Source organism: Porcisia hertigi, chromosome 18 (assembly GCF_017918235.1).
Source record: "Porcisia hertigi strain C119 chromosome 18, whole genome shotgun sequence".
Classification (NCBI taxonomy): domain Eukaryota; phylum Euglenozoa; class Kinetoplastea; order Trypanosomatida; family Trypanosomatidae; genus Porcisia; species Porcisia hertigi.
The window spans coordinates 41,501-59,674 of record NC_090577.1 but is presented as its reverse complement, the minus strand read 5'-3'; the positions used below and the strand labels follow the sequence as shown (position 1 = coordinate 59,674).

At 52.6% G+C, this 18,174-nt stretch overlaps 4 protein-coding genes across 4 annotated transcripts; all 4 read left to right on the top strand.

Annotated features, from left to right (window-relative positions):
- Window positions 1-1,032, top strand: JKF63_06500 (uncharacterized protein; the record flags this gene model as incomplete). The annotated part of the gene is made up of 1 exon (XM_067902449.1): window positions 1-1,032. One exon carries the CDS (start codon window positions 1-3, stop codon window positions 1,030-1,032), a length of 1,032 nt encoding a protein of 343 aa, XP_067757866.1.
- Window positions 1,033-7,308: 6,276 nt separating this feature from the next.
- On the top strand, window positions 7,309-9,393 carry JKF63_06499 (uncharacterized protein; the record flags this gene model as incomplete). Its single annotated transcript, XM_067902448.1, has 1 exon — window positions 7,309-9,393. The coding sequence occupies one exon, from the start codon at window positions 7,309-7,311 to the stop codon at window positions 9,391-9,393; it is 2,085 nt and encodes a 694-aa protein (XP_067757865.1).
- A 1,048-nt stretch (window positions 9,394-10,441) lies between these two features.
- On the top strand, window positions 10,442-11,851 carry JKF63_06498 (uncharacterized protein; the record flags this gene model as incomplete). The annotated part of the gene is made up of 1 exon (XM_067902447.1): window positions 10,442-11,851. One exon carries the CDS (start codon window positions 10,442-10,444, stop codon window positions 11,849-11,851), a length of 1,410 nt encoding a protein of 469 aa, XP_067757864.1.
- A 2,612-nt stretch (window positions 11,852-14,463) lies between these two features.
- JKF63_06497 (uncharacterized protein) lies at window positions 14,464-16,704 on the top strand (the record flags this gene model as incomplete). Its single annotated transcript, XM_067902446.1, has 1 exon — window positions 14,464-16,704. One exon carries the CDS (start codon window positions 14,464-14,466, stop codon window positions 16,702-16,704), a length of 2,241 nt encoding a protein of 746 aa, XP_067757863.1.
- Window positions 16,705-18,174: the final 1,470 nt, after the last annotated feature.

Here is an 18,174-nt window from a genome sequence, read left to right as displayed (position 1 = left end):
ATGCACAACGCCCCCGTCGCTGTGATGTGTTTCACCCGGTGCCCTACGCAGATGCAATTCTACACGCCTAGCAGCACGAATCTGTTTGTGCGCTACCTGCCGCGCGAGGTGGACGACAACCGCCTGCGTGAGATCTTCTCCGCCTTCGGGAACATCACGTCGTCCATGGTGATGCGTGATATCCACAGCGGCCAGAGCCTGGGCACTGCCTTTGTGCGATACGAAAAGCACGAGGAGGCGCTGCGTGCGCTGTATGACGCCCAGGGCATGCCGCTGTTCGGGAAGACGGTGTCCGTGCAGTGGGCGAAGCAGCAGCACGACAGCACGCCAGCTGGCCAAGACCGACTGAGAATGAACAAGCTGTTCCTGCGCAACGTACCGCTGGAGGTCAGGGAAGAGGAGTTGGTGGATCTTGTGAAGTCGTGCGGCTCGGTGATAAAGGTCACGATGCACGGTGACACGACACCGGTCGCCGATCCTGCCTTTTGTCGCCGCATCGTGTTTATCACGTTTGCAGAGCCGGGTGCCGCGGAGGCTGCGCTGCGCGCGGTGCACAACACCTGCGCCTTCCACCAGTGTCGTGGCATCCCGCTCATGGGCAAGCTGATAAACGACGCAGTCAAGTCAAAGAAGCATCGCGTGGATACCCCTCACACGGCCTGTATCGCTAGTGAATTCCCAACGTCCGCTCCTATCCCTGTCAGTGCATCCTCCTTTCTGAGGACCGTCTCGCCGCTCAAATCAGCTGACATGAATGTGACAAGAAAGAACTCAACAGAGTCTCTGCACTTCTCACACGTGCCGCAGTTTGTCGCGTCCTCCGAGGAATCCGTGGCGAATACGCCGAGCCGCTCCCGCTGTGGCTCGCAGTGGGACGTGACGGCAACGCGGCTTTTCGCGCCAGTGGTCCCTCGACCGATTGGCTGCGACTCCTCCGACTCTTCTCTGCGACGCAGCAGCAGCGACGTGAGCTACAACTCGCGTTTCTGCCACAATCCTTACTCATTTCTGGGTGAGAAGACCTTTGTGTAAGGACTTTAAAAAAAATCCTTTTCCCCAGTCTAAGTCCTCTCTTTTTTTCTGTCGAGTACGCTCTGACCTTCGCTGATATCCAGGATAGATGCGGGAAAGGTCGTGGAGGTCGAGATCGCTGGTACCAACAGGAGGGGGGGGGGGACTCCGTGACATCCAAAGAGATGCGTTCGAATTTCTTTTTTGGCTTTGTTCTGGAGTTGTTCTCCTTTCTCATACCATTCGGAAAATCTTTTCCACCATACTACGGCCCCCAACACGCGCCACCACCGCAACTCCCCTCCCTCCCTGGCAGATCTCAACTCCCCCTTTTTAGGCTTCTCTTCTCCGCTTGACACATCCACACACACACACGCACACACACACACAAATACTGTGGGGGTGCTCAGAGCTGCGTAGGCGCTTACTGTGCCACCAAGCTCTGAGACGCGATAAGTAGAATGTCATGAGGATTGCCGTGAGTTGCCAGCAGAAGGATGTGTTGGTATATTCACCTGCAGATACCATCAGATCATGCACATGTGCTTCCCCCCTGTACACAGACTCGGTACCGTGCCTGAAAGGGGGGGGGGTGGTGGGTATGCCCCTTCGGTGGCTTGGGGCTGTACTGCGACCATCTCCTTTCCAGACCTTGGCTCACGTGAGGGTTTTCCCTGACCCTCTCTCTTGCACGTTTAGGAAACGGCTTCGTCTTTCATGTTTTCTCTGAGGGTGGGTTCCATCGAGGTGTGCGTGTGTGTGTGTGTGTCACCCGCCGGGCACTGGCATGGCGCCTGGTGTGTTTACGGCTGTTGGGTGCCTGTAGATGCCCGGGTGCTCTTTGTGGAGTTGCGGTAGTGGCGCTTGTACGGGTCTCGGCAACAGAGGGGGATTGCTGTCGTTAATAAAAAAAAAACAATGATATCTATATCTATTCGTTGTGTCCTCTGTTCATGTAGCACCCCTGTTCCTCTTCTTCTCCCTCGCCCCCTTTTTTCCTTCTACTTCTCGTTCCCCTTCCCACCCCACCTCACCCTTTTTTTTTGGGTCGGTCATTCTTCCGCTTCGTGTTTTTACGCTCTTTTTTTTTCTTCGTAGGCATCGCCGCTCTATTCAGGCGGGGAAATTTTCTGTTTCTCCTCCCCTCCCTCCCCTCTCCCCTTCTGATACAACGGCGAGTGCCCGTCGTATTGAACTTCTCTATTTCCTCGTTAAATTCATTGGTGGCCTCCTGCGTGGCCCACTCATCACCGACATCGATAAGCTGCAGGACACCTGCCTTCTGTCAGCACCTGTTCTCTGCCGCCACCTTTTTTGTTGTTGCTGTGGTGGTGGTGGTATTGCGTTCTCGACGTCGTGTCTTATTTTTTGTTTGTTTTCAAGGAAGTAGTGCAACGCAGAGACGGCAACATAAAATTTATCTTTTTTGTTGTAATGGATCTTCGATTGTCCACGGTTGCTGCACACAGAGAACCACGTTCAACACAAGACGTATACCGTCTGTATCTGTGAGGCTTTGCAGAATTATGTTCATGCGGTGGGTGAAGTGTAATGGACAGCGGCGACGCGGTACATACAGGATGTGCCGCAGCGGGGTAAAAGCAAAACAAAGGAATCGGGAGGGGGGGGTTCCTCTTTGCAAGTGGATGATACCTGTGGCAGATTAATGAGTGGAAGGCTGTGTGCATGTACACATTTATAGCGATGGTGGTCTCTATCCGCTTTCTCGGCTCATCTCGTTTGAGAGTTGCTAGTGTTATGAGGGATCTCTGTTTTCTGCATGTGCGCTTGCCTTACAAGCACTTATCCGCTACCTCTTCACGTGGCGTATTCTCCGTTCGGTTTTATCCGTAGCCCCCTTCCCCCCCACTACTCCCACCTTCCCCGTCTTCCGCAGCTTTTATTTTCTTCTTCACCGTAGGATTTTCTTGTACCGTGCTTCATCTCCTTCATTCCTTCTTTTTTTTTCTTGTCCCTTGTCCCCCCCCCCCTCCTTACTCCGCCTCGGCCCCCCGTATGTCTGTTTCTGCTGGTGTGGCCCCATCCCTCTCATCCCGAAAGTCCATTCACCGTTTTGTTTTTCCACCACCACCTCCCCCTCCTTCGTACTTCATCCGTGTACCCTTGTACAGGCAAATCGACTCGTGTGAAGTAGGGAGCGAATCTCCTCCTCTGCCTCTCACATTTATACATCGCTGAGATATTGGTGCTACACGCGCCCCGGCTGACCAGGTCGGCGGTGCTCGGAGGGGGAATTCATGCCACGAAAGAAAAACATACCCCCCCCCCCCCATCCGACACACACACACACACACACCCACACACAAGCACCAACACACCGATGAAGAAAACAAGAAATATTGTGGATGAGGAGAAAAAGAGGCGCGATACGCGTCATCAGCAAAATCAAACGCATAGAGCTACTCAAAGAATCTCCTTGCCCCGCCCCCGCCCCCCTCCCCCTTTTTTTTTGCCCATCCCCCTCCCTCTAACCATATCCCACCCGGAGGAACAGTTCCCTGGGCAGTGACAAATCTTTTGGCATCCTTCACTCCTCTTTCTTTTTATTTGTTTTTTATTTTCATTTTCTAATTTCACTTTTTTTCCCGCTTCGTTTCTCGCCGTCCCTTCTGAATTTTGCTGCTTTTTGTTGCGTGTGCTTGCGCATCTCTCTCCCCCCTCTCCCCTCCCCTTCCCCCTTCCACCACCACCATCCTCTGGTTTTCTCCCAGCGCCCATTCTCCCCCTTCTACTTTCGCCCCTATCACTTATAACCAGGGAAGGGGTCTGTGTCTGTGCCTCGGCCAAGGGAGTATCAAAGTCTTACATCCCTACTCTGGCGATGCGACCCCCACCCAATTTTCGTTTCCAAGGCCGAAATCCTAGTAATGGTTCCGCGATCAAGAATCATCGGGACATTCAGGATGGGAGGGCGGTGCGATTTATTGCTGCTGACGTCGTTGAGGGACGCGTCAGTTACGTGTTGTGCCGGTGCGATATGACTACAGCGAAAACGTTGAGGTCACCATCCCGATAGTTGGTGAGGGTATCAAAAGTGATATCAATGTCCTCTATGCGACTTCCACTACCTACTATTAAGGGCTTTATCTTCCCCCCCCCCCCCCCCACTCCCCCGGTTGTCTCCGTCTATGATTTTTCCCTGTGCTTTCTCCTTTGGGTTTATATATGTTGCTGATTTGATGTCGCCGTGCCTCCTCGGTGTTGTTCACAGAGTGAGGTAGAGGAAGTAGAATGCGGGGTCGTAGTTTTACTTTCCCGTATTTTTTTTTTAGTTTTTCCGATATTTTCACTAAGTTTGTCCACCTTCATTCTCATCTCTTTTCTGTGTTTCCCCTTATTTTCCGGGTTTCAAACAGGGCTGTTTTGAAGTCCCCAATGGGGTGGAGTGGCGGGGGGGGGTGAGCATGCCGAGATGGCGCATCCCCCCACCCACCCACACGCCCACACACAGTGCTCACTTCGCATTTCTCTTTTTGGCTTGTTTACCCCGCTACGTTTTCACTCTTTCCTATATATATATATATACACATGTTTGTGTGTGTGTGTGTGTGTCTAATCGCGGGTATTCTTCCTTTTCAGCGTATGCTCTTCGTTGGCTGCTGCTGCTGCTGCACGTACGTGAGAAGAGCACTGAAACGATTTGACAGACCTGGGCTGCAGAGGATGAATGGGCTCCTCTTTAATAAGGGATGCGCTATTAATTGGCAGTAGTCGGAAGAGACGGCCTACGGGAATGCGTCCCGTACATGAGAGTCCATTGAATTCAGGGATTTCACGAGTCGGCCCATTGACCAACAAGCTTTCTTAGTTTTCTCCCACCAACGTTAGCTTCACGTCTCCATGCCTGTTCACTACATACGCTGCGCGCACCACCTTAGATCTCAACGAGAGGGAACAAAAATAGAGAGCGCACTGGTAATACTTTTTCACGGATGCAGTTGCCCGTAAGCTGTGCCTACGCATCACGACGCCATGTTGCCTCCAACCAAAATGACAAGACCATTATGCTCTCGCCACCATGGAGGGGCAGGCGTTTAATTGGTGTTCATGTACTGTGTGCTCGCTTGTACTTTATTGGTGTTCAGCGTCCAGCTCCACTTGCTTTTTATTTGTGACCGAGTGGGATGCCGATTGTGCGCTTTTCACTGGCCCGTCTGCATGAGCACGCATCAATGACCTCTGCGCCTTTTTTTTTTGCTGGGTTCCTCTCCCCTTTGGTCTATCCAACCACGCGCGATCTCAGATAGGCCACAGCTAGCCCGTCTGCTGACTGAGCAAGGGATCGACAACAGAGGTGGGAGGTACACGGAGGCCGTCAGCGCAGCACCGGCGTGGTTTCTCTATTTCCTAATCTGCGTCTCAGGCAGACCCCGTAATCCTTTTGGGTTGGCGTCTTTTTTTCTTTGTTTTCTTTGTCGCAGTCACCCGGGCTGTCTTATTTTCTCTACGTTTTTTTTTGCTTTCTGTTCGTCTCTCTCCTCTGTGTGTCTGCACGTACTCATGCATGCATGCCGCCGGCAGGTCTTGATGCTAATTAGGTGCGGTTCCCACTGTGTGGCTAACATTGCGACTCCCCACCCCCCCTCTCTCACACGCGCACACACACACACACACCTCACTTGAATCATTACTTCAATGACATTTTATTGTTTTTTCCTCTCTCTTCGCCTTTCCTGTTTGTGTCTCCTCGTACTTCCTCGTGTGCGTGTGTGTTTGAGTTTTACCTGTTTTGCTATAGGCGCGAGAGTAGTTGTAGTCTTTCCGGTGTTGTCCTGTTTTTTTGCCCTTTGTGGGGAATTAGGTAGATCGGTTTGGCTGCGTCTGCCCTCTCCCTCTTCCCCCTTTTCCTCCCACCACCCACAATTGTCATCTAGAGAGTATGTTCTTTGCGTGTGTTTTATTGTGTGCTCTATTGGTCGCTCTTTGTCATTATTGATTTTCATTTGTTGTTTTTTTCCTGTCCTTTCGGACGACGTTGCGCTGCGCGGTGTTGTGCTCTGCGTACGTCATTTGTCGGTGCATTATTGCTTCGTTCCTATTGCGATTGTGTATTTGTGTTTCTGCCTCCCTCCCCCCCCCCCCCATCTTTCTACATATATTTATACATATCGCTCGTTGCTTCTCTTAGGTCGAGTTTTCTGTTTTTCCCCATCTTTTTTTTCTTTGTGGGGAGGAGGAGCAGGAGAGGACAAAGGGAGGGGGGAGGGGGGAGGGGACTTCTTCAGCTGTCTGTTTTTTTTTTTGCTTTTGTACAAAGTCGTTTGCATATTTGTATTCACAACAGTACACCTATGGGCAGGTATATATACACACATATGTATTCGGGATGGTCTTCGTAGATTTTCTTTGTTCTGTCTTGATCCCGTTCCCCTCCACCCTTTGCGACACATATGCGCATATTCTGGATGTGTGTGTGTGTGTATGTGTGTGACGGATTCCTGAGTTTCCTCCTTACGCGTCTTTCTCGATCACTTGCCGGCTTGTCATCTCTCCCCCCCCCCCCGCGCCCCTCACCCCGCTTCCTTTCCATCCAAAACATTAAAAAATATTTATATGTTCATGTTCTCCCCCTTCTATTTCAATTGAGTTTATTTCTTTATATATATATATTTTTTTTCAACGATTCCTCCCCCCCTCTCTTCCCCCTATTCTTCCCGGCATGCCCGATGATGAACAGAACTGATGAAGCCCGAAACAGGGAAATGCATGTCGATTCCCTCCACCGCCATTTTGTTATTCAAGACAAACGGTCGGTAGTCGGGAATCCTGCTCTCTCAGCAGAAACCTCTTTAATCAGATGCGCTGCTACTCTGCGACCTGGTTTTGCCCGCGAGTGAGAGCCACGTGCGGTGCGGTGAGCAGAAAGCGGGGGAGGACCGCCGGTGGATCCCCCCACCGCTTGTTTCCCCGCCTCTTCTTGTCTGTCCTACGTCAGCCCGCTCGCGTAGACGGTGATTTTTTTTGTATAGGTCACAGATGGCTGTGCGTGTGGGCTGTTCTTATGCTGCTTTTTTGTTGTAGGCTACCACGTTTTTTTTCTTTTTTCCCTGCACCTCCTCATTTGTGCTTGCTCTGCCTCTCCACTCATCTTCGCTTCTTTCTACTTGCGCCCCGACACTTGCACAGAAGGTGTTGAGAGGGGTCTCGTGTCATAGCACAGCTTCTTGCCACCATCAGCACCACCACAAGTGTTCTCTCGGATCCGATCCGCTTCCCTCATCCCTTTTCGCTTCTTCTTGGCGGCTGCCTGGGGAAGCGCCTCTTGCGAGGCACTTAATGCCCTCGCTGGTGTGGTTTGGGCGAGCGTGGCGGGTCGGCACAGATGACTTCGCGTTCTCAAGTATACTTCACTCGATTCTCCTGTCTGTCTGCGCCGCCTTTGTGGCACACCAGGTGAACATAACACAGGTGAGTTTTCTGGATGGCTGCGACAACACCAGCCCCGCATTGGGGCATTCCATGATGTGGTTTGTCGGTGTAAATATGGTCAGCTCGGTGCTGTTTGCGTGCACCGCAGTTTTTAGTCTGCGCGGTGGCGTATTTGAGGTATCCAAACGGAAAGCCGTTCCTTTTATGTTGTACATCAACACCGCCTGTACCGCTGTCATTTTTATGGTGGCTTGCGTGTGCGCCAAACGTGCGATTTTTGACGCTGAGATTAAGTACTGCAAAAACGCGTTTACGCGACACATTCTTTGTGGTGCTATTGTGTTGAACCTCTTTGTCGTCCTGCTGTACGTTGGTCCTTTCCTCGTTGCATTCGATCCTAGCGGGAGTCGCGTGTACCACAACAGCAGCGATTACGTGGAGGTGTGGTGGAAGCGGTTCCGCGTTTTCTGCTGCAACAGAGGGAAGCAAAGCCAAGGGGAGGATGCGTACTTGGACCTCGCACAGGTCTTCGCCAACGCGTTCCGGGGGTACGATATCGTTCCCAGCGATATCGCGGCGGGCATTCTTCTTCTGCATGGATATCAGTTGCGTTCTCGTCGATTGATCGCTGGCACAGTCAACTACGGCCCCAATCCGAAGGGCTACCACGAGCGTCTCTCGAGCCAGGCCATGCCGGCGCTGCGCCTTACACACGAGCAGCGCGCCTGGGTACGTGAGCTGCAGGAATACAGTCGCTTCTTCATTGCATCTTACGGATGGTTACTCTTCGAGTTCCAGCACCTCGGCACGGGACTTGCACGGCTTTGCTGCCTTGACCCTTGCATGTACTGCCGGCACCATCCCGGTCAGCATATTGGGCAGAGATGCTTCTGCGATGTGACAGCGCTGCTGCACGAAACGGGTCTATCCGAGGAGGATTTGCTTCTAACGAGTTGGAACAACGGAGTGTTCGAGCCTGTGCACTATGTCGCCTACGATGAAAACAGTGACGCCGTCGTCATTGCCATTCGTGGAAGTATGTCTATTGAGGACTGCATCACAGACTTCTCTGCCTTACCCTTTCCGTTAATGCTGCAAGATACGCCGCCTGGCGTTCCTAGTAGTGAGTACTACGCTCACGGCGGCATGGTGCGCTGCGCCCACTATGTCCTCGAGAACCTCTGCAACCACGGTATCCTGCAGCAGATTGTGCGCGGGCGCTTTGTCGGCAAAAAGCTTGTGGTGTTGGGACACTCGCTTGGCGCTGGTGTGGCTCTCGTCCTGTCGGCGATACTTTGGTCTGACCACGTGGAGCTGCGCAATCGCCTACGCTGCCTGGCATACGCACCGCCTGGTGGCACCGTGTCGAAGGCATTGATGGAGTATCAGAGGGACTTCGTGGCCGCTGCGTGCATGGGCTATGATATTGTTCCTCGTCTGGCGCAGCACACCTTTGACTCTTTCCGTGAGGCCATCTTTGATGTTCTAGCCGCCTCATGCATGAACAAGAACATCATCTTCATGAATATCTTGCGCACCGTCAAGATATCAAAGGACTTCCACCCCTTTACATCGCCTGAATCGCAGGGGAGGCGTTCAGCGGAGAGCACGTCGTACCGTGAGCTGCTCCGCCACACTCCATGCACCCCCACTCGTGAGACGCAGAAGCTCTACAACTGTAGCCGCATGATTCATTTCATAAAAGTCGTCGAAGTGTGCACCCCCTCTTGGTGCATACCGGGCTGCTGGCGATACAACGAAGAGGTGTATATTCCTGTTGTTTGTGATTTCGAGGCGGTGCAGGTGGTGCTGGCGTCGCCTACGATGCTGGTGGATCACTTCCCTGACCGACTCTACCGCGTTATGCAGAGATCAATGGAACAGCTGGACAGGGGCGAGCTGGATCGATTTTATGCGGACAACCTATCCGACTTGGCTCCGTGCTTGCAGGATGCTCCGATGCACTATGTAGGCCGCAGATTGCCCACGTAGACGGAGACACTGTCAGTACTGGACTACGGTGTTTTCGTATAGCGCTACACCACTACACAGCGCTGCTTCCGTGCACGATCTGTATCACCGGAAGGCGAGTGCCCTCGGTGTCAACTGTACGAAGAAAATATCACTGGGCTTTTCGTGAAGCCCCACCTTCTCCCTGCATGGCACCTTTCCCGGCACTCACTCCCCCCACGGCGGACCGCCTCTTCTGAACGACCGGCGTAAATCCGCGGCACGTGGGGGAGGGGGGGGGAGGAGGCAGGAGGGAAGGAAACCTCTTTTGTTTTCATGCTTCGATCTCTTTTTCTCTCTGAGTTAACCGTGGTTGAGTTGCGGGTGTGTAGATGTCACCTGGGTGAGAGGGTGAGGGGGGGGGTTGTTTATGTGAATGTGTTGCGCAGCAGCTGATTGTTCAGCTTTGTACATTTTTTTTCTTTTGCTTCCTCACGCACCGTCGTTCATGGCGATAGCTCCATTATCTCCCATCGCGGCCAAGCCATCGTTTAGTGTCTCTGTATGGGTATATGTGTCAAGGTGGGTGTGTCTGTTGAGCACGCACCGTCTCTCTTTTTTACCCCTTCCCCCCGACCTCCCCGTTTGTCTCTGGGAGAGGATGAAGGGGCTCGAGAAAGAATGCCGCCACTGTTAGTCGGGCGTATCGCTTCGAGCAGGCGCTTCGGTCCGCATGTCACGGTGTATTCCTCCGCCGGGACGCATTTCTACCCAGCGGCTACGCGTATGCACTCTCGCTCATTTGCTGTGCTTTTAGTCACTCTTCTCTCCCGCGTTTTTTCAATCCTCTCTTTCGTTGGTGGTTTGTTTGTTTGTTTGCTGCTCATTGACACTGCTGCTGCACAGACACCCAACCTTGCGGAAACAGACACGAACATTGATCTATTTACTAGCACTAATACCCCCTCCCCTCTTCCCCTCCCCTCCCCTCCCCTTCCCTCCCCCCTCTCCTTCCCCAGGAAGCGCTTGTTTCACAGACACAGTCCAGCCGGTGAACTTGACATTCTCGTAGCCCCTCCTCAAGGCCACTATGGAGGAGTCCGACCGTCTAAAACAGGAGGGCAACGCGCACTTCCAGGAAAAAAAATTTCAGCATGCAGTCGACTTATACACGCAGGCCATTGAGGCGTACAAGACGCCGACGCTGCTGTGCAACCGCGCCTTTGCGTACCTCAAGCTCGAACTCCCTGGCGCTGCACTTGCCGACGCACAGGAAGCAATAGAGATGGAGCCCGGGTTCGTGAAGGCGTACTACCGTAAGGCGTCTGCCCACCTGCTTCTCGGCAAATTCAAGGACGCACAGAAGGATTTTGCTGCTGTTCTCAAGCTCTTGCCGACCGAGAAGGATGCCCAACAGAAGTACGACCTATGTGAAAGGGAGCTCAAGCGGATTCGCTTCGAGAACGCTATTAAATCCAAGGACGGCGAGCCCGTTTCTTTGACCATTAAGCTCGGTGCAATCGCCCCATCTTACAATGGCCCGCGCATTGAAAATGACACGATCACAGCTCAGTTTGTTGAGGCGATGCAGGAACACTTCCGCGTCGAGAAAAAGATAGACCGCCGCGATGTCGTCTTTATACTACTGGAAGTACTAAAACTGTTCAAGTCTTACCCTAATTTTGTCACGGTTACCGTGCCGAATGGCGAGGACATTACGGTATGCGGTGACACCCACGGCCAGTTTTACGACCTGCTCAACATCTTTAAGCTCAACGGGAATCCCTCGCCCACGAACCGTTACCTTTTCAACGGGGACTTTGTTGATCGCGGATCCTACTCTGTCGAGAACGTGCTCACCTTGTTCGCCTACAAGCTGCTTTACCCCGATCACGTCTTCCTTTCTCGCGGAAACCACGAAGGACTACCGATGAACCGAGTCTACGGTTTCGAAGGAGAGGTTCGAGCTAAATACTCAGCTGAGGTGTTCGATTTATTCTCGGAGGTCTTCAATGCTCTTCCGACGGGGCACATCATCAACGAACAGGTTTTTGTGGTACACGGTGGTCTCTACTCGCGCGACGACGTCACCATCGCCGAATTGCAGAAGCCTGATCGCTTCCACGAAATTCCGGAGAAGGGTCTTATTTGTGAAAGTCTGTGGGCAGATCCACAGCCGATGCCAGGTCGAACGCCTAGCAAGCGCGGCGTTAGCTGTCCCGCTTTTGGACCGGACGTCACCGAGACTTTCCTGAAGAATAACAATCTAAAACTTGTGGTGCGTTCGCACGAGGTGAAGGATGAGGGCTATGAGGTGGACCACAACGGCAAGTGTATCACCGTGTTTAGTGCACCGAACTACTGTGACCAGATGGGGAACAAGGGGGCCTTTATTCGCTTCACGGGTGGCTCGATGGAACCAAAATTCACCACTTTCACCCACGTGCCCCACCCCGGCAAGCGAGCAATGCAGTACGCCTCCGGTTTTAGTTTGTTTTAACGCTCGGAGCTGTGAGAGTCTGTGTATTGTTGTGTTTTCTTTCAGCCGAGTTGATTCACTCTTGACCGAATGTGGGGCAAGGGTAGCGAGTCGGGGCAGGGGGAGAGGGGCTTCGCTCTTCGATGCTCTGGCGGGATTTTTGGCAAGTGTGCGCGTTTGATTTCACGCCCGTCTGCTTTACGGCTATGTGAGGGCGCTGAAAATAATTCATCTGCGCTGTTGGGGCTGTTTGATGTCGGGGACTCTGCGAGCAGGGGAAGAAGGTTTCAGATGGGCACTGCATCAGAGAGGCGGCCAGAGGTGGGTGTGCATCTTAGGGGCGGGGGGGAAGGAGGAAGTTGGGTTATGTTGTCACCGGTGGCGCTGAGGGTCGGAGGGGAAGAAACTCTAACCGGACATTGCTCTAGATATATGTATGGTGGGGGGCAGCCGCTCAATCAAGGTAACCACTTGGCTTCGTCGCGCTGCTGCTCGTCCTGTCTAGTTGGGTGAAACACTTGACCCTACTTTTATGGGGTGGCACTTTGGCGAACTGTCTTTTTCTTGTCATGCATCTTTGCGCTGTTCTCCAGGGGCGCGTTGTGTGTGTCCCGTGTTTGTGTGTGTGTGGAGGCGCACCATCTACTTTCGCTCACCACTCAGTTCTTCTGTCACTTTTTTCTTTTCGCGTATACCCTTCCTGTCTATTTTCTCATTGATGCACTCGCTGTGGTGGCAACTCCTGTGTTTTGTTGACTTCGCTGTTCTTGCTGTGGTTTCCTCTGTTGGTTGCGTTGGTCTTTTGCTCTCTCTTGTTTGAGTTGGTTGTGGTGATAAGAAGAGAGACCATCTGAGGGGGGAAAGGGGGGGGGGAGGGGGAACGTCTTGTCACGGATTTTTGTTGCCTGTGTTGATTCTCCCTCTTTAGACTCGCTAATTCGTAATGAGCACTGCGGTGTTGCCATTTTTTTTTCGCTCCCTTTCGTTTAGTTTTGGCGTGTTTTATTTTTTCTTGCTTTTCTCAAAGGCCAAAAGAAAAAGTGAAGTTGTCTGTGCAGCCAAAAGCTGATCCAAGAAAGATTCAAAGTTACCATAAAGAAAAAGATTTCACACAAACACACACACACACAAAGGTAGAAGCGAACGTAAGCAGAATTCCTCGTTTTCCCCCTTTTTTTTCTTCCGCGCTATGTGCGACTTCCCAAAAGTATCGAAAAGTTACTGTCATCTGTTCACTTTATATATGTACACTGCGCATTCTCTGCGCTTGCATCCTGGGGCCGTCTCATTGGCGCCTGTTTGGGTATGATCGCTTTATTTGTCTAGCGGTTTCCCCTTCTCCTGGGCCCATTCCGACCCCTCTTTCTAGCACCAGTCGTAAGTCTAGCACTCCTGGGAAACGAGTGGGTCCCCCTTCTCTGTGTGTGTGTGCCATCGTCGATCCCTGATTTTACTGGCTCTGCGCTTCTGATGTGAAGGTACATAACATTTTTTTTGTGTGTGTGTCTGCTATAATTTTCTCACTGTGTGTGTGTGTGTGTGTGTGTGTCCAGCTACACCCACGCACACACTGAAAACGCACGAAACTGGGCCAAGCACTCATCTTTTATACAGTCCCAACTCACCTTCCCTCTACTCCCCTCCCCCTCCCCCCCCCTCTTTCCCTCTCTCTTCCCCCCTCCTCAACTCCCCCCTCCCTCCCTCTCGCTCACTTTCAGTGTAGTGGCCGACCGCCTGCATCACCTCTCTTCTTGCTTGACATCATCATATCATCGCTGACTTCTATTGCTGTGGATCGGGCACACAGCGAAAGTGGCGGGTCGAGTGCCGTTCGCTCAATCAGCCACCGTGACGAGAAAAAGTAGAAAAACACTATACACGCGCTGAAAAGACGAGGGTACGTGAAGGGAGAAGGTGTAAACACGGGCCCACCGACTCTCTCCACGCAACACTTCTCCGAAAGGTGGCGATCGCTGTTTTTTTTTTTCTTCGCTTTCCACAGCCCACACTGACGAAACGCTCCCTCCCTCTCGCCCCTCTCCCCGTCGCTGTTGTTACGTGAACCGCCTCCATCGACGTTTTCCTCGATCACGGCGAAGAACTCAATAGCCAAAGCGCATTGATACGGCCTGGCACTTGTGAAGGCCTTTTGTACTGGTGCTAGTTAGCCCTCACCCGGCGTGTCGCCCCGCACAGCAGCACCGACTTCTTCCCCAGCACAATTTCTCTTTTGTTTTCCTCGAGGATTGTGCCTACTTTCGTGTGCATTCGATACCCACCCGCGGTCTAGGGAGGCCTGGAAGCGAGACCCAGGAAGACACATCCGTCGACCGTCTCCGTGTCCGTGATCTCTGTGCTTGTAGGTCGTGTGTGCGCTGTGTATCAACGCTGTCGTGCAACCGTACGTGAGGTGCGAGAGGCTGGGCGGGTTTTTCCAGCTCTGCTGTTTTTTTTTATTGATTTTGTTGTTACTGTGCCTCAATTTCGCCTTTTAACATTTCATATCTGCTCGGTTGTCATTTTCCTAGGAGTTGTTCGAGGATAACAGCGGGTGATGGCATGAAAGGGGAGGGAGAAGGGGAAAGGGGGGGTAGATATGTATGCACGTAGCCAGAGATTCTTCGATTCTGAAAATGAAGATCAAAAGCTTTCGTGTCCTGGCCATGCGCTCAATTCAGCTGTGCGTCATGTTTGCTATCTACTGTCTTTTCTCCGCGTCGATTCTCACCGCCAATGGGGCATTCTCTCTCCAGGAAAACTCGGAGATGACGGAGATGAGACTGGAGGATGAGCATGGCGAGCAGAAGCAGCGTGTCTACAGTTTTGTGGATCACACAATTCGAATTTGTGTGTTCGCTTTTTTGTCTGCGGTGTTTGCCGGCCTGACGCTGGGTGTGATGTGCGCCAACACGTTTACTCTGGAAATTATTGCGGAGAGCGGACCATCGCCAGACTGCAGATATGCTGCGACGGTACTACCACTGCGTAAGAAAGGACACAAGACCTTGTGCACGCTTATCATCTCGAATATGCTTTGCAACGTTCTCATTGTGCAGGAGTTCAGCACTGTCTTTGACGTGGTGGAGGTCATCCGTACGCAGGGCACGCACACACATGCGATTGACGGCAGCGCATCCGGTGTTTGGAAGTTCGTAGTGAGCACCCTAGTCATTTTGCTTTTTGCGGAGGTTCTGCCGATGTCCATCTGCCGCTCAAAATACTCGCTGCGTGTCGCCGCGGCAGGCTCCATTTTTGTGAACGTGGCCATGATCCTCACGTACCCGCTGTCAGCTTCACTGGGCTGGTTCCTCGACCTTGTCGTGGGCAGCGAAGAGACAGGGCAGCTGTACGATAAGAAGAAACTGCGCAAGCTGATGGTGCTGCACTACGAACGTAGTGATGCCAATGACACACAGATGCCTAAGTCTGAGCTGAACCTACTCCTCGCCGCTCTGGACTTTCACGAGCGCAAGGTGCGTGATATAATGACACCGATTAATAAGACAACTTACGTTCGAGACACCGATCTGATCACTCCCGATTTTGTGGAGATGCTGTGGAAGTCGGGTCGCTCACGGGTCCCTGTGGAGTCGGCACCTGGCGTATTTGAAAGCATCCTTGTCGTGAAGGACTTGATGACAGTGAACACGTCCGCGGAGTTTTCGCCACTTACAGTGGCCCAAGTGGTCAAGGCAAAGGACAGGGTGTTCGCAATGGTGTGTGCCACCACCTCACTTCCATCAATGCTCAAGTTTTTCCTGGAGGCGCAGACACACATGGCGGTCGTCTTCGAGGAAGACGCAAAGGACTACGGCTCGATGCACCCGGCGCTCCTCAAGGACACTGACGCGCCTCAACAGACAGACTCCTCAGCGCAGCGAAGCTTTACGCCGACTATCACCAAGATTATAGGCATTGTTACTATGGAGGACGTTGTGGAGGGGCTGCTGGCGTCTGAGATCTACGACGAGTACGACCGCTATGAGCCAGTGGAGCAGGAGCCGCGCTACGCCGCTGTCGACGTGCCCGGGGGCAGTAGCAAATCCGGCACCCTTCAAGTACCGAAGGAACCTCAAAAGCCGCCGCGCGTCAACTTTTACTCGTACTTCACTCACCCCACTGAGAGCATTCCGCTCACCGACTCCCAGGTGTGGGCAGTTGCTTACTATCTTAACCGCACGGTTCCTTCCTTCTACGGCTGGAAGCCGCCGTATATCAAACTTCTACTGGACGAGTGCAAAGACCTGCAGATATGCGCCGAGACTCCTAGCAGCCTGCATAACAGCACTGCGGACCTATCTATGAGCACCCTCGATGTCCACGCAAGTGACGGATGCAGCAGCCCGAGTTCTCTAGCGGACAATGTGCACCACATGTCGTCCCGGTCGCCGTTCGTCAAGAACGGCCACATACAATTCCTCAATGCTGCGAAGGAGAAGTCGCACATTCTTTATTCCCGCGGCATTCGCTCTGATCGCTTCCTCCTTGTACTCGGCGGTTGCGTTGAGATCTTGGTCGGCCCCGAGGCGTTCCGCTCGAAGCTGCAGAGTTTTAACTACATAGGCGAGGAGGCCCTCACCGCGTCCTTTTTTGTGCCCGACTTCAGCGTCGTTGTGATGACCGCGGCGCGTGTTTACAGCATTTCCAGAGCCCTTTTCGAGAAGTATCTCCACTACCAGTCGAGTACACGTCACCACGCCTCCAAGGTACGCATCCTCAGTCCGGGTATACCGAGCTCGCTACGCACCTCCACTTCTCACCGATATCCGGTCACGGTGACCGGTAGCGAGAAAGACAGTCTCCTATGCCACTGCGGGGATACTATACAGGTGCCACCGAAGCAGTATGGCACAGCAAGTAAACATATGCTGTAGCACAAGTTTAGACTGAGAGGAATGCCGTTATTGTACAAAAAAACAACAACGCCGCAGTAAGCCAGTGCCGAGGAAAAGCAAGGGGTAGTGGAAAAGGGCGAGCATCGCGGCCGTTACAACGGGCCTGCGTTGCTTCGGTATTCTTCAAAGAACATACATTTTATAGTTTTCAAGGTGTGCGTCGTTTTCTGGCGGAGGGAGTTCTGTGTGGTTGATTGATAGACGACCGTCTATCCTCCTTCATTTCTTTTTTTTTCCTCCTCCCCCTTTCTCAGCCCTTTCCCTGAGTCTTTTACTCGGGCAATCGGCAGAGTCTGCAGGTGTTTCTATGAACGAGCGAAACTGCAGAAGAAGAGGCATGATAACGCGTGTCTGTAAGGCCAACCAGTTGGATTGGCGAGTTGAATGACGCAGTTAGAACTCTAAGCGATACAATTTTGAAGAGAAGGCACGGTAAAAATAACACGAGCAGCGAACACAATGAGAGCACCGCACTCAGAAGGGATTCCTCGGTGGACTGGCTGTTCTGCTAGATGAGATGCGAGGGAACAGATGAAGGACGCAGAAGGCAGTAATGGTGCAAAACTAACAACGCAAGATATCAGAGCATCGCTTTTTGCCCCCCCCCCCACCCCGCTATAAGAAGTTTGATTTGGGGGTAGAGACTTTCGCGCAGCTGGTGCCTACAGCAACCTTCACCTGGCTTCAAGTTGGGAGAGCCAAACACTGTCTCCCACAGGTCCTCTGTCTTGGCCCCATCAACTTTTTCAGTGCAATGAGACAAGCGGCCTGGTCTTCACTGGTGCTGGTTGACCGCACACACACTGTGGCCTATCGTTTCCCTTCTCTACTTTTTGCGAACGTCAGGCGTCTTCCTCCTCCCCAGATGCGCCCGTAAGGGTCTGGTCGTTGTGGAATACATACACACACATACACATACACACAGAAGAGCGCGCGCGCGAATCGCAAAAAAAAATAGGTAAACACCGGCGTGGGTCCGCTTCAGTAGATAGGGTCAGGGAAAAGAAGGCGTTCTGGTGCAAGGTCAAATGAATACCACCTCCTAACGCGTGTCTAAAAATGTTTCATGAGTTCTGAAGCTCCTCCCATCGCCCCCCCCCTCCCGCTCCTTGCACAACACGTGCTCAACCTTTGATGGAGAAGCGCATCGTGCCAAAGCTGTTCCTAGCGACAATGAGCGGAAGGGGAGGGGAGGGGGGGGGTGGGGCTCCCCTTCATTTTCTCCCTTCGTACTAATCCACACCGGCCTCCCTCGCAAACGATTCGGTTCCCTTCCTCACCGCTCTCTTCTCCGTTTCTGCCTCCGGTCGGCTATACGCACACACATGGGTCGTATGTCAATTCACTGTGCACACCTTTTTTTGTGTGTGACATTCTCCTCCCTCCTCCCTCCCCTTCCCCCTCCCCCGAATAGATTCTCGTGTTTTTTTTACCCCCTCTTATCGAGCA